This window comes from Somniosus microcephalus, chromosome 9 (genome assembly GCF_052327205.1).
Source record: "Somniosus microcephalus isolate GS21.2 chromosome 9, FLI_Smic_1.0, whole genome shotgun sequence".
Lineage (NCBI taxonomy): Eukaryota > Metazoa > Chordata > Chondrichthyes > Squaliformes > Somniosidae > Somniosus > Somniosus microcephalus.
The window spans coordinates 64,814,532-64,831,899 of NC_140995.1; the positions used below are offsets into that span (position 1 = coordinate 64,814,532).

The window sequence follows — 17,368 nt, forward strand, 5'->3', positions numbered from 1 at the left end:
TGTGCAAAAATGTCACATGGAATTTTGACAGTTGTTATTTTGAATTCCTCATGACTTTCATTGCATAATGTATGCACTATGTAATAATATAGATGGAGTTTTGCTGAAAACCATATTTAGAGTGATAGAACTGCCTGTGCATAATAATCTGCTTTAAATTTCCCCTCAGTTCTTAGAAAGCTTAGAGTGTACTTTGTCAACCAGATTAGATGTGTATTGTAGGAAAGCAATTAAAGCAGGGCTCCTGGAAAATACCAACAGCTTGCATTTATATTGTGTCTTTAACATAGAAAAGGTCCCATGGGCATAATCGGTCAAAAATGTACATTGGGCAAAAGACTGAGATATTACTGTAGAAAGGATAATCAAAAGCTTGGTCAGAGAGATGGGTTTTAATGAGAGTCTTAAAGCAGGAGAGGGAGGTGGAGGGACTTCGGGACAGAATTCCCGTGTGGGGCCTAAACAGCTGAGATGCACCAGAGTCAGAGGAGAGGAGAGTTCACGGGAGCGTTGTAGTGTTAGAAAAGGTTACAGAGATGGGGAAGGGCTAAGTCTATGAAGGAATTAAACAAGAGAATTTTAAATGCGTGGCAATGTGGGCCTGGAAAACATGTAGGCCAGCGAGGGCAGGAGTCATGGGTGAGCTGAGCATGGTGCGGAATAGGAAATTGGGCAGCAGAATTTTGGATGAGCTGAAGTTTACAGAACATGGAGGCCGGCCAGGAGAGTATTGGAGTAATAAAGTCTGGAGGTGACGTAGGTATGATGAGAGTTTCAGCAGCAGATTGACTGAGGTAGGGATGGAGGTGGGTAAAATTACAGATATATGGGTCAGTGGTCTTTGTGATGGAGAAGGTTATGGGGTTGAAATCTCAGCTCGGGAGCAGATATGAATTTGCAAATAGTCTGGTTCAATTTGAGACAGTCCCTGGGAAGGGGGATGGAATTGTTGGCAAGGATACAGAGTTTGTGATGGGGTTGAAGCCGATGACTTCAGTTTTCCCAGTGTTTAGCTGAAGAAAATTGCAGCTCATCCAAGACTACATATCAAAGTTTGCAGATGATACAAAGATGGGAGAGGTTGAGTAGATTGGGACTCTACTCATTGGAGTTCAGAAGAATGAGAGGCGATCTTATTGAAACATATAAGATTGTGAAGGGGCTTGATCGGGTGGATGCGGTGAGGATGTTCCCAATGATGGGTGAAACTAGAACTAGGGGGCATAATCTTAAAATAAGGGGCTGCTCATTCAAAACTGAGATGAGGAGAAACTTCTTCACTCAGAGGGTGGTAGGTTTGTGGAATTTGCTGCCCCAGAAAGCTGTGGAAGCTACATCATTAAATAAATTTAAAACAGAAATAGATAGTTTCCTAGAAGTAAAGGGAATAAAGGGTTACGGGGAGCGGGCAGGAAATTGGACATGAGTCTGGGTTCGGAATGGTCATGGCCCTGTGGGTAGTGGAGCGGGCCCAGGGGCCGTGTAGCCTTGTTCTGCTCCTACTGTGTTCTAATTCTGTTAGATTTCAGGAGATGGTTTTATTCCTGTTCCTGGCTGGGGTGGAGATCGCCTTTACAGAAGGTAAGTACTGTAGAAAATATAGGGACAGAGTGATCTCCTGGAAGAATTTCGATCGCCTAGATGGGTCGGAGAGGAATTTCCCAGATTTTTTTCTCCCAAATTGGCCATTGGGTCTTTATCTGGTTTTTCGCCTCTCCCGGGAGATCACATGGGTTCGGGTGGATGCAGAGTGATAGAAGATTTGAGGTTAGGATCAGATCAGCCATGATCTTATTGAATGGTGGAGCAGGCTCGAGGGGCCGATTGGCCTACTCCTGCTCCTATTTCTTATGTTCTTATGTTCTTATGTACATATCAGGCAAGCAGTCTAACAATACTGAGGCAGTGGTGGGGTTGAGAGAGGTGGTGGAGAGGTAGAGCTGAGTATTGTCGGCATGGAAAGCTGACCCCATGTCTTCAGTTGATGTTGCCAATCGGCAGCATGCGGATTAGGAAGAGCAGGGGGCCAAGGATAGGCTCTTGAGGGACTCCAGAGGTAGTGGTGTGGGAGCAGAAAGAGAATCCATTGCTGAAGATGCTCTGGGGATGATTGAATAGGTATGAGTGGAACCAAGCGAGGGCAGTTCCATTGAGCTGGGCAACAGAAAAGAGGCATTGGAGGAGGATAGTGTGGTTGACGAAGAAAAATGCACTACAGTGATAGAGGATGTCATTTGTGACTAGTTAGGGTCATTTGCGCTGTGGCATGGGCAGAAACCAGATTGGTGCAATTCAAATATGAAGTTACGAGAATAATGGGCACAAATTTGGGAGTGACAACACGTTCAACGACTGTGGAGAAGAAAAACAGAGGTTGGAGATGGGATGGTAGTTTACAAAGACACAGTGGTTGAGAGAAGCTAAGCTGTTTCCCAGTATTGCTGGGTTTTCTGGGAGATGAACTGGGGGATTCCCTCAACTTGTGCATTTTCTAATGAGCCAACAAGAAAATAGAATCAATGATTGACTCTTAGTTTCTGCAGGGTAGTTAGGGATGGACATTAAATGCTGTCTTGCTAGCATTGCCCACATCGCAAGAACAAATAATGGCCCAGAAATTCGGGTCGGGGGCTTCCCGCGGGTGTAAGCCCCCGACCTGCACTTACCTAGCGCGCTGGCCGTTGAGCTGTGGGCCCTCATGGAATTCCGATCCGGGGCCTGCTCCAACTGCCGGCACGCAGTGCTTGCGTATCCCAGGGGCGCAGTTAGTTCGATGCGTCCCCTGGGATCACGTGGGCCATGGGGAGCCAATCGGAGCAGGGAATGCTCCATTCATAAGTTTGACAAGAAGAGCTGTCAAAACTTAGATATACTACGGCCCCAAAACAGCATTAAATCTTCAAATAAAAAAAATAAAAAATCACATTTTTTAAATAAACTATAAATAACATGAAATAACTTCTTTAAACAATTTAAATTTTTGAAAAAATAATCTTATTTTCTAACGGGGCTAAAAATAAACTTACCTTGATTTAAAGTATTTAAAAATAATAAACCTGTGGAAAAAATGTTTAAATTTTAATTAATTCACCACTTACCTTGTAAAAAGCAGGCCTTACGCCTGCTTTTTAAATGTGTAACTTCTGGAGACTTACGTTTTTTTGCAGGTTTTCCCGGGAGGGTAAGTTCGATGTGCACGCGCAGCCGCTCCTGCACACGCGTTTGACCTCTGAACCCTTTCGTTCAGGGGAACGGAAGTGCCGGTATCCCGCGCATGCGCAATGCATGCAGGAAACCGGCACTTCCATTGGGCCGACGGGTGAGTACCCCATGCGTACTCACCCGTGGAGACCCGAATTTCTGGGCCAATATTTTTTAAATGGCTGCCTTCCATGCAGAGTAGTGTTTGGAGGGTTGGGAGAGAGAAAATTAACACAGAAGCTGTATGGAATTTTATTAACTTGTTTTTTCAGTAACCAGATATCAGGAGGAAATAAGCTTCTTTTCATCCTGTTGTGTTGGGAAGTAGTCTGATGCAGCTATTAAGATTTTTTTGAATGCCCTTCTGTGATCATTAGTGCAATGCTGTGGAGTGGTTCTGGCTTTGTGAAAATTTCTGTTGTTCCTTGAGTGAAATTTTGACTTTAAGCAATTGATGTCTAGTCTCAACTGATTTAACTTTTGAAGCTTGATGATTGAGTGTTTTTAAAATATCTGTTTTCTTATGCTTGGGAATTGTTTGAATTTCTTTTCATTTTTGTCATGCACATATAATATCCCCTTTGCACAAATGTCCTTTGTTTTATTGTGCACTTATTTAAAACAGCGCAGTGGGAAAAGCATCTTGCTACTATCTCCAATCTATGATTTTAATTTCTGTGGCTGGCATGCCACAATCTGTCCTGTGTTGGCAAAAGGCAAGTGTCCATTTTAAAGCTGATGAGGAAACTCAGATTTGGGATAAAAGCTGCTGGAAGGCATTTCCTGAAGGTCATGTACTCGCTCATATATGCTGGGCTCAGTGCCTTTGGATCCAGAGAAGCAAGCAGATGCTGCTGAGGCTCTGCACCTCAATCTGTTGGAAACTGTTCAGTGGGGTATAGTGTATGCCCATGCTGTGGTCAGGACAATGGTGGTTATGTACATTCTGTGGTGAGTTAGGCTATTTACCTTGCTGCTTGTGAACAACTCCTGGTACTTGCTGTCGACCCAGTGAGGCTGCTTAAACCCTCCCTTCTCCATTGACTAATCAAGTTTCCAGGAATGGCGAAGTATTAAGTGTGTTGTATAAATCCAGATTATATATACAGTACTGTACATAATCTGGACATAGAAATTAAAGCAACAATATTGAAATTTGCTGCTGATGCCAATTTGGGGGTATGGCAAACTGTGACATTGTGCAAGACTGTTGGAGGACATAGATAGACTAAAAGAATGGAAAGGCGGGTGGCAGATACAATTCAATGTAAAAATATTCATTTTGGAAATATAGGGAAAAGAAATGCAATTTAAATGGAGTAGAGCAGGACCTTGGTGGGCAGATACACAGGTCATTAAAGGTGGTAGTGAAAGTAGATAAGACCATATAAAAGGCTTGGATTTGTATCCGAAATCATAGAATACAAAAGCAAGGAGGTAATGTTGAGCTTTTACAAGACCTTAGTTAGGCTACTGTTAGGGTATTGTGCACAGTTTGGGGCAGCCATGATGGTAAAGGTATAAAAAGCAATGAGAAAGATGCAGTGTACCTTTACAAGGATGTCGCTGGGGATAAGGGGTTGCAGTCATGAAGAGAGATTTGAGGAATTAGTACGATAGCAAAATACTGCAGATGCTGGAAATCCGAAATAACAACAGAAAATGCTGGAAAAACTCAGCAGGCCAGGCAACATCCGTGGAGAGAAATTAGAGTCGATGTTTCAGGTCAAAACCCTTTATCAAAACTAAAGAGGCACAGGGAATGAAATAGATTAAGAGGCCGGGCTGGGAGATAACAAAAGAGAAGAGACATTCAGAGGTATTCAAAATGAGACGAGATGGTGATGGGACTAGTGGAGACAAAAGACAGCTCTAGAGTAGGTGTGAAATGCGCTGGCAGAATGGGAGACAGCTGCCATGTGGGAGAGAGAAAAAAAAAAGGAAAGGGGGGAAGGAAAAACCAAAACAAAGGTGTGGATAAAACATATAAGTAAAAATGTAATAGGGGCCGAGGTTATGATCTGAAATTGTTGAACTCGATATTGAGTCCGGAAGGCTGTAAAGTGCCTAATCGTAAGATGAGTTTACGTTGAGCTTCCGTGGAACAATGCAAGAGGCCAAGGACGGTGAGGTCCGAGTGGGAATGGAGCGGTGAATTAAAATGACAGGCGACCGGAAGCTCGGGGTCCCCCTTACGGACTGAACGGAGGTGTTCCGCAAAGCGGTCACCCAATCTGCGTTTGGTCTCCCCAATGTAGAGGAGACCGCATCGTGAGCAGCGAATACAGTATACTAGATTGCAAGAAGTACAAGTAAATCGCTGTTTCACCTGGAAGGGGTGTTTGGGGGCCCTGGACAGTGGGAAGGGGGGAGGTATAAAGGCAGGTGTTACATCTCCTGCGCTTGCCTGGCCTGTTGAGTTTTTCCAGCATTTTCTGTTGTTATTGAGGAATTAGCCCTTTTTTCACTGGAACTGAGAAGGTTAAGGCTAGTGACCTGCCTGGCTCGGGTATCAAAGAACCAATTCTGCCACAGTGGGTTGACTTGGTTCTAAACTTCCATTGTCATGCGTATTATCTTGGAGCAATCTTACGAATATACGAAAATGACGGGCAGGAAAAGACCAGCCTGCCCCACACCTTGACCGCAAAACGATTCTCATTACACCCTGTCCCCTTCCCCTCAAGGAGGTTAGTCATTAGTAATAATACATTACAGCACAGAAACAGACCATTCAGCCCTTCAGCTGTGGGCTAATGTTTTATTCCATATGAAATAACTAGTTAAATCTCTGTCTCTTGATCACATCCTGTACCTTTTTAGTATTTCTATTTTAACCCACTGCTTAAACCACTGATTGTGGCAGAGCATTCCACATTCAAGTACCCTTTGTGTAACAATATGTTTCCTAACCCTTTAATTATTTGTGTGAGCATCTTAAATTTATGCCAGTCTCACCTGACTAATCTCAACAACCATTGGCCAGTGGGCTTAAATTTAGTAAAAATTTACCCTACCATTGTTATGGTGGTGGAGTGGTAGTCATGAATTTTTAGGACCCAAGTGTCCGTGATATGAATCATGAAGATGTTGGTATTTTTAATTGAAATCTTGTTTACCATTTTGCTTTGTTTTGTTCAAAAGGATTTTACAATTGGGTGTTCTCTCTATCCCAGATTTAAAGGATGCAGTAGCTATACCCATTGTGTTTCAAATCCTGTGGACTGCAGTTGTGAGAGATAAATATTTTGATTTCCTCTGTTTCTGTTTGGACTTAAAAGAAAAGTTGGAAAGTACACTGGAACAATAATGTCCAAAGTATATCAGTCCACCAAAGAGGCTGGAGGCTGTATGTGAAGATTAGTCAGGAGCCCCACGTAAAGCTACGGTCAAGAGACTATCCCAGAATCAGTTTTACTTTGAGTTTCGGCATAGGGACAGATCTATGTTTTCTGTATGTGTGTTCTATATATTACTGTAAATCTGCTATTTGTTACTGCTTACTTACCTATTTAACAGATTTGTTCTGTAGTTTATAGTCCAAGCCACAGTCTGATGTAGTGTATTTCGTGCTGCTTTCTAAAATCTATGAGATCACGAGAGCTTGTGATATGTAAGTTTAAGACACTAGGAAGAGTTTCTGTTCAACTTCTTGGCATGCTATATTACCAGATATTGCATGAATTAAGTCTCCTCAAGATCATAGGGAACAAATTATATATCAGAGTGTCAGCCGTGGCTCAGTTAGAAGCTCTCTCGCCTCTGAGTCAGAAGGTTGTGGGTCCAAGTTCCACTCCAGAGACTTGAACACAAAAATCTAGGCTGACACTCCAGGGCAGTTCTGAGGGAGTGCTGCGCTGTCGGAGGTGCCGTCTTTCGGATGAGAAGTTAAACCAAGGCCCCGTCTGCTCTCTCGGGTGGACGTAAAAGATCCCATGGCACTATTTCGAAGAAAAGCAGGGGAGGTGACCTGGCCAATATTTATCCCTCATTCAACATCACGAAAACAGATTATCTGGTCATTATCACATTGCTGTTTGTGGGAGCTTGTGGTGCGTAAATTGGCTGCCACGTTTCCTACATTACAACAGTGAGTACACTACAAAACTACTTCATTAGCTGTAAAGCACTTTGGGACGTCCTGAGGTCGTGAAAGGCACTATATAAATGCAAGTCCCTTTCCTTCTTTCCCAAAATATAACTGACTTGGGTTGTGCATGAGTGTTTTGTCTTTTGTAACTAGTTGTCTGGTTATAACTAACATTGATACTCATTGTGAATACAAGTGATGGCTCAGCAGCAAGTCACAAGTAACATAGAAACTTAGAGGAAGAGCATTACAAACTAAAGCTGGGATTAGCTTTAACTGAGACTGATCACAAGATAATTACAGATGAGGAAAACCAATTGTAAGGGGGGCTTCTTTTAACTGGTTTAAGGTAATTCACCTGGTCTGCAGCCTTTGCCTGCACTCTGACCAATTCCAAATAAACCAATTTTAAAACAGCGGTTTCGAATCGCTACCCCACCTTCCAGTTCTGACTGCAGGACTTATAATTAATGATATTAAAACGGACACGTGGTTTGGATGAGAGAAAAATCAAGTTTTATTAACTACAAGAAACTATAATCAAATATCAAACTATATCACACGAACACAGTAATTACAGTAAAATTGCTTAAATGGGGGAATGCAGACGGTAAAAACGAGAGGTAAGTGACTACAATTTTGATTAAACAATCTTCGCAATATCCCCTTAATTACCATCCCCCAACTCCTTACTAGGTTGCTTTGCTGAGGAGTCAGAAACTCTGCTCACATGTGGTCCAGCGAAGTGAGAGAGAGAGAGGCTCACTTGTGGTCCCAGGAAGTAAAGAGAGAGCGATAGCTTCTCAGGAGCTATCATATATACCTTGTGAGCCCTCCCCTCTGCTGTTTGCCTGTGGAAAATTCGCACCCAAAAAGATCGAATTCACAAGAGAAAAGCTGTGATTGGCTAACTCAAAGTGGTTGGACTGGGTTAGTGTGTCTGCACTGTGGGGCCGAAATGTTCCCGCCCACATCCGGAGCCCACCTGGGCTGGAACAAAAGGGAATGCAACAGCCCTATTGTCCAGAATGCTGGGTGATTTAAACCCATTCAGTTCTTAAACGGTTGCAGATCAAAATCCGTTCCAGGGTTTCAATCTCTCATTGTCTGTGAGTAGTTATTGAATGGCTGTGTAAACAGAAGCAGTTTCAAATCGATTGTCCTGCGTCAATTCTCAAGTGGGCAATTGCTTAAGTCAATAAACAACTTCAAGTGCTTCGAAGGGAACCTCCCTTTGATTGGCAGGTCTGACTCACAGCCCCTGTATCCTCCCACTTTTTCACACAGACAACTCGCTGCGAGCTGTTCCTTTTGCCATGCTTTCTGTGGCCATTTTAAAACCTTTTGTGATTGCCCAAACTCCAGGGAACAACTTTAAGAAAGTACTGTCTCAGGATGTGTGAATATTTTCCACAGAGCTCCACGACTCCCGTGTTGTCCACGTTCTTTCCATCTCAGAACAGTCTTTTGCGGTTCTAGGCACATTTTAAAACACTGTAGATCAGTCACATCACCCAATTCTTCGTCCACGATGTGGACCAATATTTTCAATCTTCAGGGAAATAGGGGAAATTTTGCAACCCCTACACAATTGCCCCACTTTAATTAATCGATCCAGGAAGACTCTACAATGCCCCCCTTTCAGCCATAATAATTCCATGGTTTGAGCCTGCATTATATCTGAAAGTCCATTCCAAGTATTGATCCCTCTGTGTGAAGAAGTACTTCCTGATATTAGTCTGAAATTAACCTTTTACTAGTTTGAACCTTGTCCTACTCTCACAATTTAATTTAAATTAATTTTTGGCATTTACCTTTTTCAAAAAAAGCTGGTATTAATGAAAATGACCATGAAGCTGTTGGTTTGTCATAAAACCCCAACGGGTTCACTAATGTCCTTTTAGGGAAGGAATCCTGCCTTCCTTACCTGGTCTGGCCTATATGTGACTAAGTCCCACACCAACATGGTTGACTCTTAACTACCCTCTGAAGTGGCCTCGCAAGCCACTCGGTTGCATCAAACATCTACAAAGAATAACCAGGATAAACAGCTTTGTGGGAGTGCCTTCACCACATGGACTGCAGCGGTTCAAGAAGAAAGCTCACCACCACCACCTCAGGGCAACTAGGGACGGGCAATAAATGCTGGCCTTGCCAGTGACGCCCACATCCTGAGAATTAACTACCTTATACACCTCGTAAAACCATCTCTCAGAAACTTCCTTTCTAGGCTGAAAAGCCCAACTGTCTCCAGTCTTTCCCCCTAACTCAGTCCTCTGACAGTAGGGATCAGCTTTATGGCTCTTGTCTGCATTGTCTTCAGTGCTTGAATGCCTCCTTTTATTTCTTGGTGACCAGAACTGAACACCGTACTCAAAGTAAAGTCTAACTGGAGTACTATGCAGTGTGACCACAGCTTCCTCTGACTTGTATTCTACTGTTTTCGCAATGTAGTTGGGCAGTCTGTATTTGCTTCTCATGGTGCGGTCCCGACTATATCCGGGAGACCAAATGCAGATTAGGTGATCACTTTACCGAGCATCTCCTTTCTGTCCACAAGTGTAACCCCGAGCTCCCTGTTGCTTGCTACTTCAATTCTCTGCCTAATCCCACTCTGACCTCTTTGTCTTTGCTTTTCTACTCTGTTCCAGCGAAGCTCATGCAAGCTTGAGGAGGAGCAGCTCATCTTTCTATGAGGCACTTTGAAGCACTCTGGGCTTAACATTGACTTTAACAACTTCAGACCTTAACTGTAGCTCCCATTTTCTCTGACAGGTGCTGGAAATGTAGGGTGAGTGTATTGGTGTTTGAGGATGGGGCAAAGGGTGTGGGTTGGTGATTGCGGTAGGGACCAACGTTCCCCTTAAGCCACATGGCCGCGCAGTTGTCTCGAGGTTCCGCGCTGCTGGTGAGCCGGTTTCCCAATGCATAAAAACGCGCATGTACAGAAGTTTGAATGGGCTACGCAGACCGTTAAAGGGGCCGTGTGGCCCCCCAAAAATTAGGGGAACATTGGTGGGGTCCCCTGCTGTTGGAACACCATGCAGGCGCGGTATTCGGCAACCTTGGTGTCAACCTATTTTCTTCCACCATGCTCCTGGGCTACTGGAGCCTGCTCAGCTTTACCATTTTGTTGTGCTTCCCATTCAACTTGCCTTTCCCTCTTTAGCTGCTTACACAGTCTCTGTGTCATGTATATGTCTTTTATTTCTCTCACTATGCCTTCCTTTGTCTCCTGCACATATCACTTCTGCCATTTTAACCATCTCCTGTTCTCCATCTAAGCACTTTGTAGGTCATTCCATTTTCAATCCGTTGATACCTCTCCAGTGTTCATTGACTTTCATAATTGTTGGGGCATCCATAACATGCCACAGCTGATCCCATGCTTAAGCTTGTGATGCTGTTTCTGTTATGCTATTGCTAGTGCTTGATAACTGTCAGCGCAGTCCAGTAGATTCCAGCCCTCAAGTTTGTCAGCTGTAGTGAAGCTGTGTGCCATATAACGGCTACAGTCAATACAGCTGGTACATCCCAGTTTTCTGAGGCTTTTTGCGTTGCTATCAACCACCGGGGTCTGTTTTGTGAGAGGTTCTATCACATTTGTCATTGCCTGTATCCTGTTGCACACAAAAATACAAAGTGAGCAGGCACAATTAGTTTTACAATTGTTGTTAATTAAGAGCTGATTTTTTTCTGACTTAGATTATGAACCAGCTCTAAGGTAGTGGGCAAGCTTCTGCCAATGTGATTAGACTGTAGGTGCATGAGAAAAATCTGGGATGACTTCTCTTCCTCTTCCTTTCCCTCCCTCTGTGGTCATCTCTTTGACTTCCTGTGTGTACGTTCATATGCTGGCTCATCGTGCGATGAGTAATGTATTGTGGGGAAATATGTAAATGAACCTAGGTTTTACCAGTACATCGTGCAGTATATTGAAGCTCCAAATCACTACAATGTCTGTAAATCATTGTGTAAGAATTGGTTTGTTCAAGAACTTATTAAATGTCCTCATCATTTCTCTCTCTTTGCACCTAAAATGTGTGTGTAAGGAAGGCTGGCCACAGAATAGTGTGAGAATGATGTTAGTTACTTCACCATACATGTTTACACCTTTTCTCTCCTTGAGAACGCAGGTGATTTTCTCTAGCATTTATGGGCTGCTAGTCAGTCTTGTGTTGGACTGCTTTTCTAATGTCTCAAGATCATGAACTTGATACATAGGGAATGCAAGAGAACAGTGGGCATTTTCAGTGATTTCTCTACTGTTTGAAACTGAGTTGCTGGTTCAGAGCAGCATTAATAGAGGCTTGAAAGGAGACCAGCTGCAGATAGTGTATGGCTGGAAACTAAGGAGGAAATGGAGAGATTTGATTCTCAGAAAAAATTATATAAGATCACTTTCATAGAAAGGGGGTTCAGTTTTCTATGTCACGCACAATTGAGTTGCAGGTAAATGATATAAATATATTCTTTTCTGTTTTGTGACTAGATATAAATAGGCTGCTATCAGAAGCTGTGTATTTATATTTTGCCACTACAGAAAAATAGAACCATTTTAATTCAGAGCTACTGCCTTACTGTAGTAGCACTTAATGACTTTCTGCATAAAATTAAAATGGTAAAAGCAGGTTTCTTCATTTCTATATAGCAGCTGATAGTAAAGTTCAGCTTTTGTTTGAGTGGGACATGGCAGAATATATAAGTATCAAGTCGCGGAGCATGAAATTAATATTTGCTCCTGGCCTCATGACTGAAATTAGTTATAATTGGGGACTGGCTGTAAGGAATATCAGCTGCAGTGACTAAATTAGTTGTAAAGTATTGAAGTCCCAATTCACATGGTGCAATTACTAAATGCCAGTAAATAAAAATCCTCAGTTCCCAAATTATTTGATTCTTTTGAGAAAGGACAGTAGTGGGGTAGGATATTACTAAGTGCTATATTCAATTAGATGTATATTTTAAAGTGGGAGATAGAAGATCTAAGGATGGCATACATTACAATATAAGCTTGTATTTCATGTCCTAGCAGGCTTGAATGGATCATTTAAGGTAATGCAGTGTCTGGTAATGCAGCATACATTCCAACCTACAAAAGTAACAGTTGACCAACAACTTCAAAAAGCTGACAACTAAAGAACACCCCTATGACTTGTAAAACAAGTAGTTATATAGGTGTTGTAATTTAAGTTGTAGCTACATTATATCCATCATTCCTTTACTGCTACTGGAAAAAACACACACACACAAGTATATGAAAACTCAAAGGGAAAATTCAAATGTTGCAGACACAAAATTGGTGGTGAATATTAACCGCAACCTTGCAATGAGTGCTGCTGGCCTAATCCCTGCAGCCAGGGCATCCCCTCTGGTAAATAAGCCTAAGGCTGCCTCCGAATCATTTCTGCATCTGCCAGGCAATTGGGATTCTGAGACTGATTTGGAATAAGAGGAAAATCTTGTATTCCATACTGAGTCCACATCTGCTAATTCAGTTTTCTAATTACATTTCTAATTACATTTTTTTCAAATATTGTCTCGTGATTAATAAAAATTTACAGCTTCACGAAAGATTCTTTGGTGGAGTATTTCACTGAGAGTATAGAAACAACCTAAGAGGTAATGTAAGAATACATATGTTATTTGTAAATTTAAAACCTTTACTGTTGTTTGTTAGAGTGCTAAGAGATGGAGAGTGTTGGCTTGCAAGGTTTCAATTTCTATAGTGCCTTGTTAAGTCTTGCAGAAACATCTCAAAGTGCTTTGTATACAGTGCATAGTTTTGAAGTGCAGTGACTGTTATGCAGGCAAATAAAGTAACAAACAGAAAGATTCCACAAAAACAATGAGATGAATGACCAGTTAATCTGTTTTTGGTATTTCTTGAGGGAAGAATGTTGGACAGGACACCTGGAGAATTCTGTGCTCTTTAAATAGTGCCAAGATATCTTTAACACCCACTTCAACCAGTTGAACAGGCAGATAGGAGCTTGATTTAATGTCTTATCAGAAGCACGGCACCTCAAACAATGCAGCACTCCTTCAATACTGTACTGGAGTGTCGGCCCAAATTATCAACTTGAACTTCCATTATGGGACTTGAACCTACAACCTTGTTACCCAGAGACGAGATTGTCCAAGCTGATGCAGTGTGGTTATTTTTTATTATCTTGTTTTGCCATGACCTAGTAAGAACATAGGAACATTAGAACATAAGAAATAGGAGCAGGAGTAGGCCATTCGGCCCTTCGAGCCTGTTCAGCCATTCAATAAAATCATGACTGATCATCTACCTCAACTTCACTTTCCCGCCCTATCCCCGTAACCCTTGATTCCCTTAGTATCCAAAATTCTATCGATCTCAGTCTTGAATATACTCGACGACTGAGCATCCACAGCCCTCTGGGGTAGAGAATTCTAAAGAATCACCACCCTCTCGAGTGAAGCAATTTCTCCTCATCTCAGTCCTACTGATTATCTACAGCTAGTGATTTGATCCAGTATAATAGCATGTCCAGTGTGATTGCAGAAATACCTTCTTTAACCTAATTAGAGGAACATTTGGGAATAAAATCATGATTTATGGTTGTGGTTTGTTTTTAATTGCTATTCGAGCATGTTGTAATTGCAAATGTATTTGAGACCATGACAGGTAATAGCTGAGAGAATTGTCGTGGTTTCAAAGCAAAATGATGGGTTCAGGCAAGGGTTCAGTGTTGCTATTCCACCATTACATGAATGTGGGGGGGGGGGGGGTGGGCGAATGTTTAGCCATGATGCTCCAGCTATCATGAGGTGTGGGGCAGGCTTGATGGCCCAGCTGGTCTTTTCCTGCTGACAATTCCATACGTTCAATTTAGTATGTTTGTCTTCTATCCACCAGAAAAGTCCATTCATTATCTTAATCTGTTTCCCAGTCGATCTACTTTTTCACTTCCTATCTCAGTGATATTCTACATTTATCTAATTGCCACTTGCTCTGTAAGCATAATTTCTCCAATTCTTTTTCATTGAACTTTTCTCCTTCCCTTTTTAAGCCGACTTCTGCTATCAGTGACACCATTGCAAGTTTGACAGTTGTAAAGGCAAAAGGGGGCGCCAGACAGTTTGTTTCTACTGTGTCTCCTTCTGTGATGTTTCACTGTTTCTTGGAGAGGGCTTCATAAGTGATCAACTCAGTCTATGGTGAGTCTTTGTTTGTTGTATGTTCCACAGTAGTGTGTTAACAATAGATATTAGGAGTCAAAAATCACCTTTGAGTTCATACCTGGATTAGTATACATGGGAACTAGTTTATTTTAATTTCCAAATTAATGATCCAAATACTATAATTCAAGGAAAAGTGCTGATCTTACTTGTGACTACCTGAATTGCTGTCAAAGTTCACCCTCCTATGTCTTTCCACTTCCCTCCAATCTTCACACTTTCTATCTTGAGGGTTTTTTCACTTCAGTATCCTCATTCAATTTACCTTTTTCTAATTGCCTTTCTATTGTGTTCTGAACTTTACCAAAAATCCTTTTGTGCGTTTTCTTCAGTCTCTGCTTCCTTAGACTAAGGAAGTATATTTTGCACTGATCTTACCTTAAACAGTAGAACCTTAGTACAATGGAATTCTAGATATGCCAAGGTATACAAAATTACTTAGGAGTTTGTATTGAAGCAGAAGGAAATAATACGACACAATTTTTACTATAAATTCCATTGAACTGGGTGCATGATTTGAAGAACCATATTGATAGAATCATGAGAATTGTTACAGTATTAATGTTGGTGATTGTTTTCACATTGGCAGTAATTGGATGGGAAATTGGTAAATGTGGAATTTTGATGTGACTGAATATTGTCTCATTAGGTATTACATTTTGCTTGTTGTTTTCAGTATCACAATGACCCAGATTTACTTTATATGTAAATTCTGCAAAATAGTGTCTACTACAGCAACAAATGTTTTGCATTCAATTAAATGTCAATGCTGCTAGCTCTTTTTATGGGCTGGGCGGAGATGAAACTCTGTCGTTTGTTTTTCTGATTTTTAGTATTTGAGAGGTTTTTATTAAAATGATTTACACACTTATGGAAATAAAGTTACACTGTAGTGATCTGGTCTAATGGGTTTTCTTTAGCCAAACACCCAAGATTAGATGGGAACAATAATCGTTTTTTTTCTTAAATCACCCAATTTAGCTTAAGCATCTCATTTTAACCATGGAAAAATATTAAGAGAAAAAAATGTTCATGCTTTACAATTATTATGCTTTGAAATTAAGACCTCATACAAGACATACCTTTTAGGAAATGATATTCTGAACAGTCATGAATAATTTACTGATCTGTATGGTTGAACTGTTGGGCTCGATTTTGGCGGGGTTGGAGGTGGGTCAGGTGGTAAATTTGAAAAAAATGCCGGCGGGTTCCGATCCTGCTGTCAACTCGCCTCCGTCCAACTTTTCCAAAGGTGGGCTCGCAGACTGCCAGTTAACTGGTTGTTAACTGCCTGTTTAATCCTATTTTGCCTGGCCTTTTATATTTTACCACATTTTCAGCGTGTTCCATGTCATTACCAAACCACGCCAGCTAATTGTGGCGGGTTCACAAGTGTCTGGCTTCCTGACAGCTGCAGCTCCAGCATAAAAATGGAGCTTTCAACAAGGATCACTTATAGATGGGAGAACTTTTGCAGGTCTACTGATTTTGGAAGTGATGAGCTGAGACCCATCTCCATTGTGGCCTCCTGGGAAAACTCTCTCCCCACTTTGACTGAGCGCTTCCTCAGTTGAGAAATCTACCAGCAGCATGGGAACTACTGTATTTATTTCCTTTCATCCTGGTCCTCAGATTCGGAGGAAGAGCAGCTGTGGCAGCAGCAGAACCAGGAACAACAACCTGCTGCTCACCCACCTGAAGCTGCACTGGGCAGAAGGCAGGGAAGGATGTCGCCGCAGGAGATACCCCCAACACAGGGTTTACAGGCTGAGGAGCAGCTTCCTAAACATGAGTGAGCAGCAGTGCCAAAGGAGGTTGAGACTTACGCGAGAGGTAGTTGGTGACATCTGCGCAATGCTGCAACAACACCTGGAGCCCAGAGGAGTGGGTGGACACTCCTTAGCAGTGGCTGTAAAGTCACCACCGCACTCAATTCTTTTGCTTCAGGGTCCTTTCAGGGCTCATCAGCGGCATATCCCAGTCTGCCACACACACACTTGCATCACGCAGGTAACCGATACTCTCTTTGCCAAGGTGCACAATTACATACATTTCTCGAAGGATCAAGCAAGTGTAACTGCGCGTGCGGTTGGATTTGCAAATATGGCAGGCTTGCCAAGGGTGCAGGGCGTCGTAGACTGCACACATGTGGCCCTTAGGGCACCCCATCACAACCCGGCTGTATTTGTGAACCGCAAGGGCTTCCACTCCCTCAACATGCAGCTGGTGTGTAACCACAGGAAGGACATTTTGCATGTTTGCGCGAAGTACCCTGGCAGTTGCCATGACTTGTGCATCCTTCGGCAGTTTAGTGTGCCTCCGCTGTTCAATCCGCCAAACCAACTTTCCGGATGGCTACTTGGAGACGAGTGCTATCCCCTGAAGACGTGGCTGATGACGCCGTTGAGGAGGCCAGCGAACGACGCTGAGGAGCACTACAATGCCAGCCACATTTCGACCAGATCCATCATTGAGCAAACCATTGGCTTGCTGAAGATGCGATTCAGATGCCTTGATAGATCAGGTGGAGCCCTACAGTATTCAGCAGCCAGGGTCTCCAGATTCGTCGTGGTCTGCTGTGCACTGCACAACATCGCACAGCATCGTGGCTTGCAGCTGCCTGAGGAACAAGTGGCTCAGCGCATAGCCTCCTCGGATGAGGAGGAAGACCTTGCGGAAGCGACTGAGCCAGTTGCAGCAGCACGTGAACACATTGATGCAAGGGATGCACTAATATTTGCCAGATTCGCTTAGACGAATCAACCACATGTGGCTGGCACCTTATCCGACCATAGACAATGGACAAGAACCTGTAGGTTCCTATCAATCTCACCACCATCATTACAATTGCAGGTCGCCCTAAGCCCT

At 42.6% G+C, this 17,368-nt stretch overlaps 1 protein-coding gene across 4 annotated transcripts in view; it reads left to right on the forward strand.

The window, feature by feature from the left end:
- lyst (lysosomal trafficking regulator) overlaps positions 1–17,368 on the forward strand; it is a 429,684-nt gene that overhangs the window by 54,504 nt on the left and 357,812 nt on the right. Inside the window, exon 1 of one of the 4 annotated variants that reach the window (XM_085996692.1) lies at positions 14,153–14,479. The exons of the other annotated variants lie outside the window; for them this stretch is intronic. Coding sequence (XP_085852818.1) covers positions 14,477–14,479 — 3 coding nt within the window. The 5' untranslated portion in view covers positions 14,153–14,476. Of the gene's footprint in view, positions 1–14,152; positions 14,480–17,368 lie in introns of those variants that run through there. 4 annotated transcript variants of the gene reach the window in all.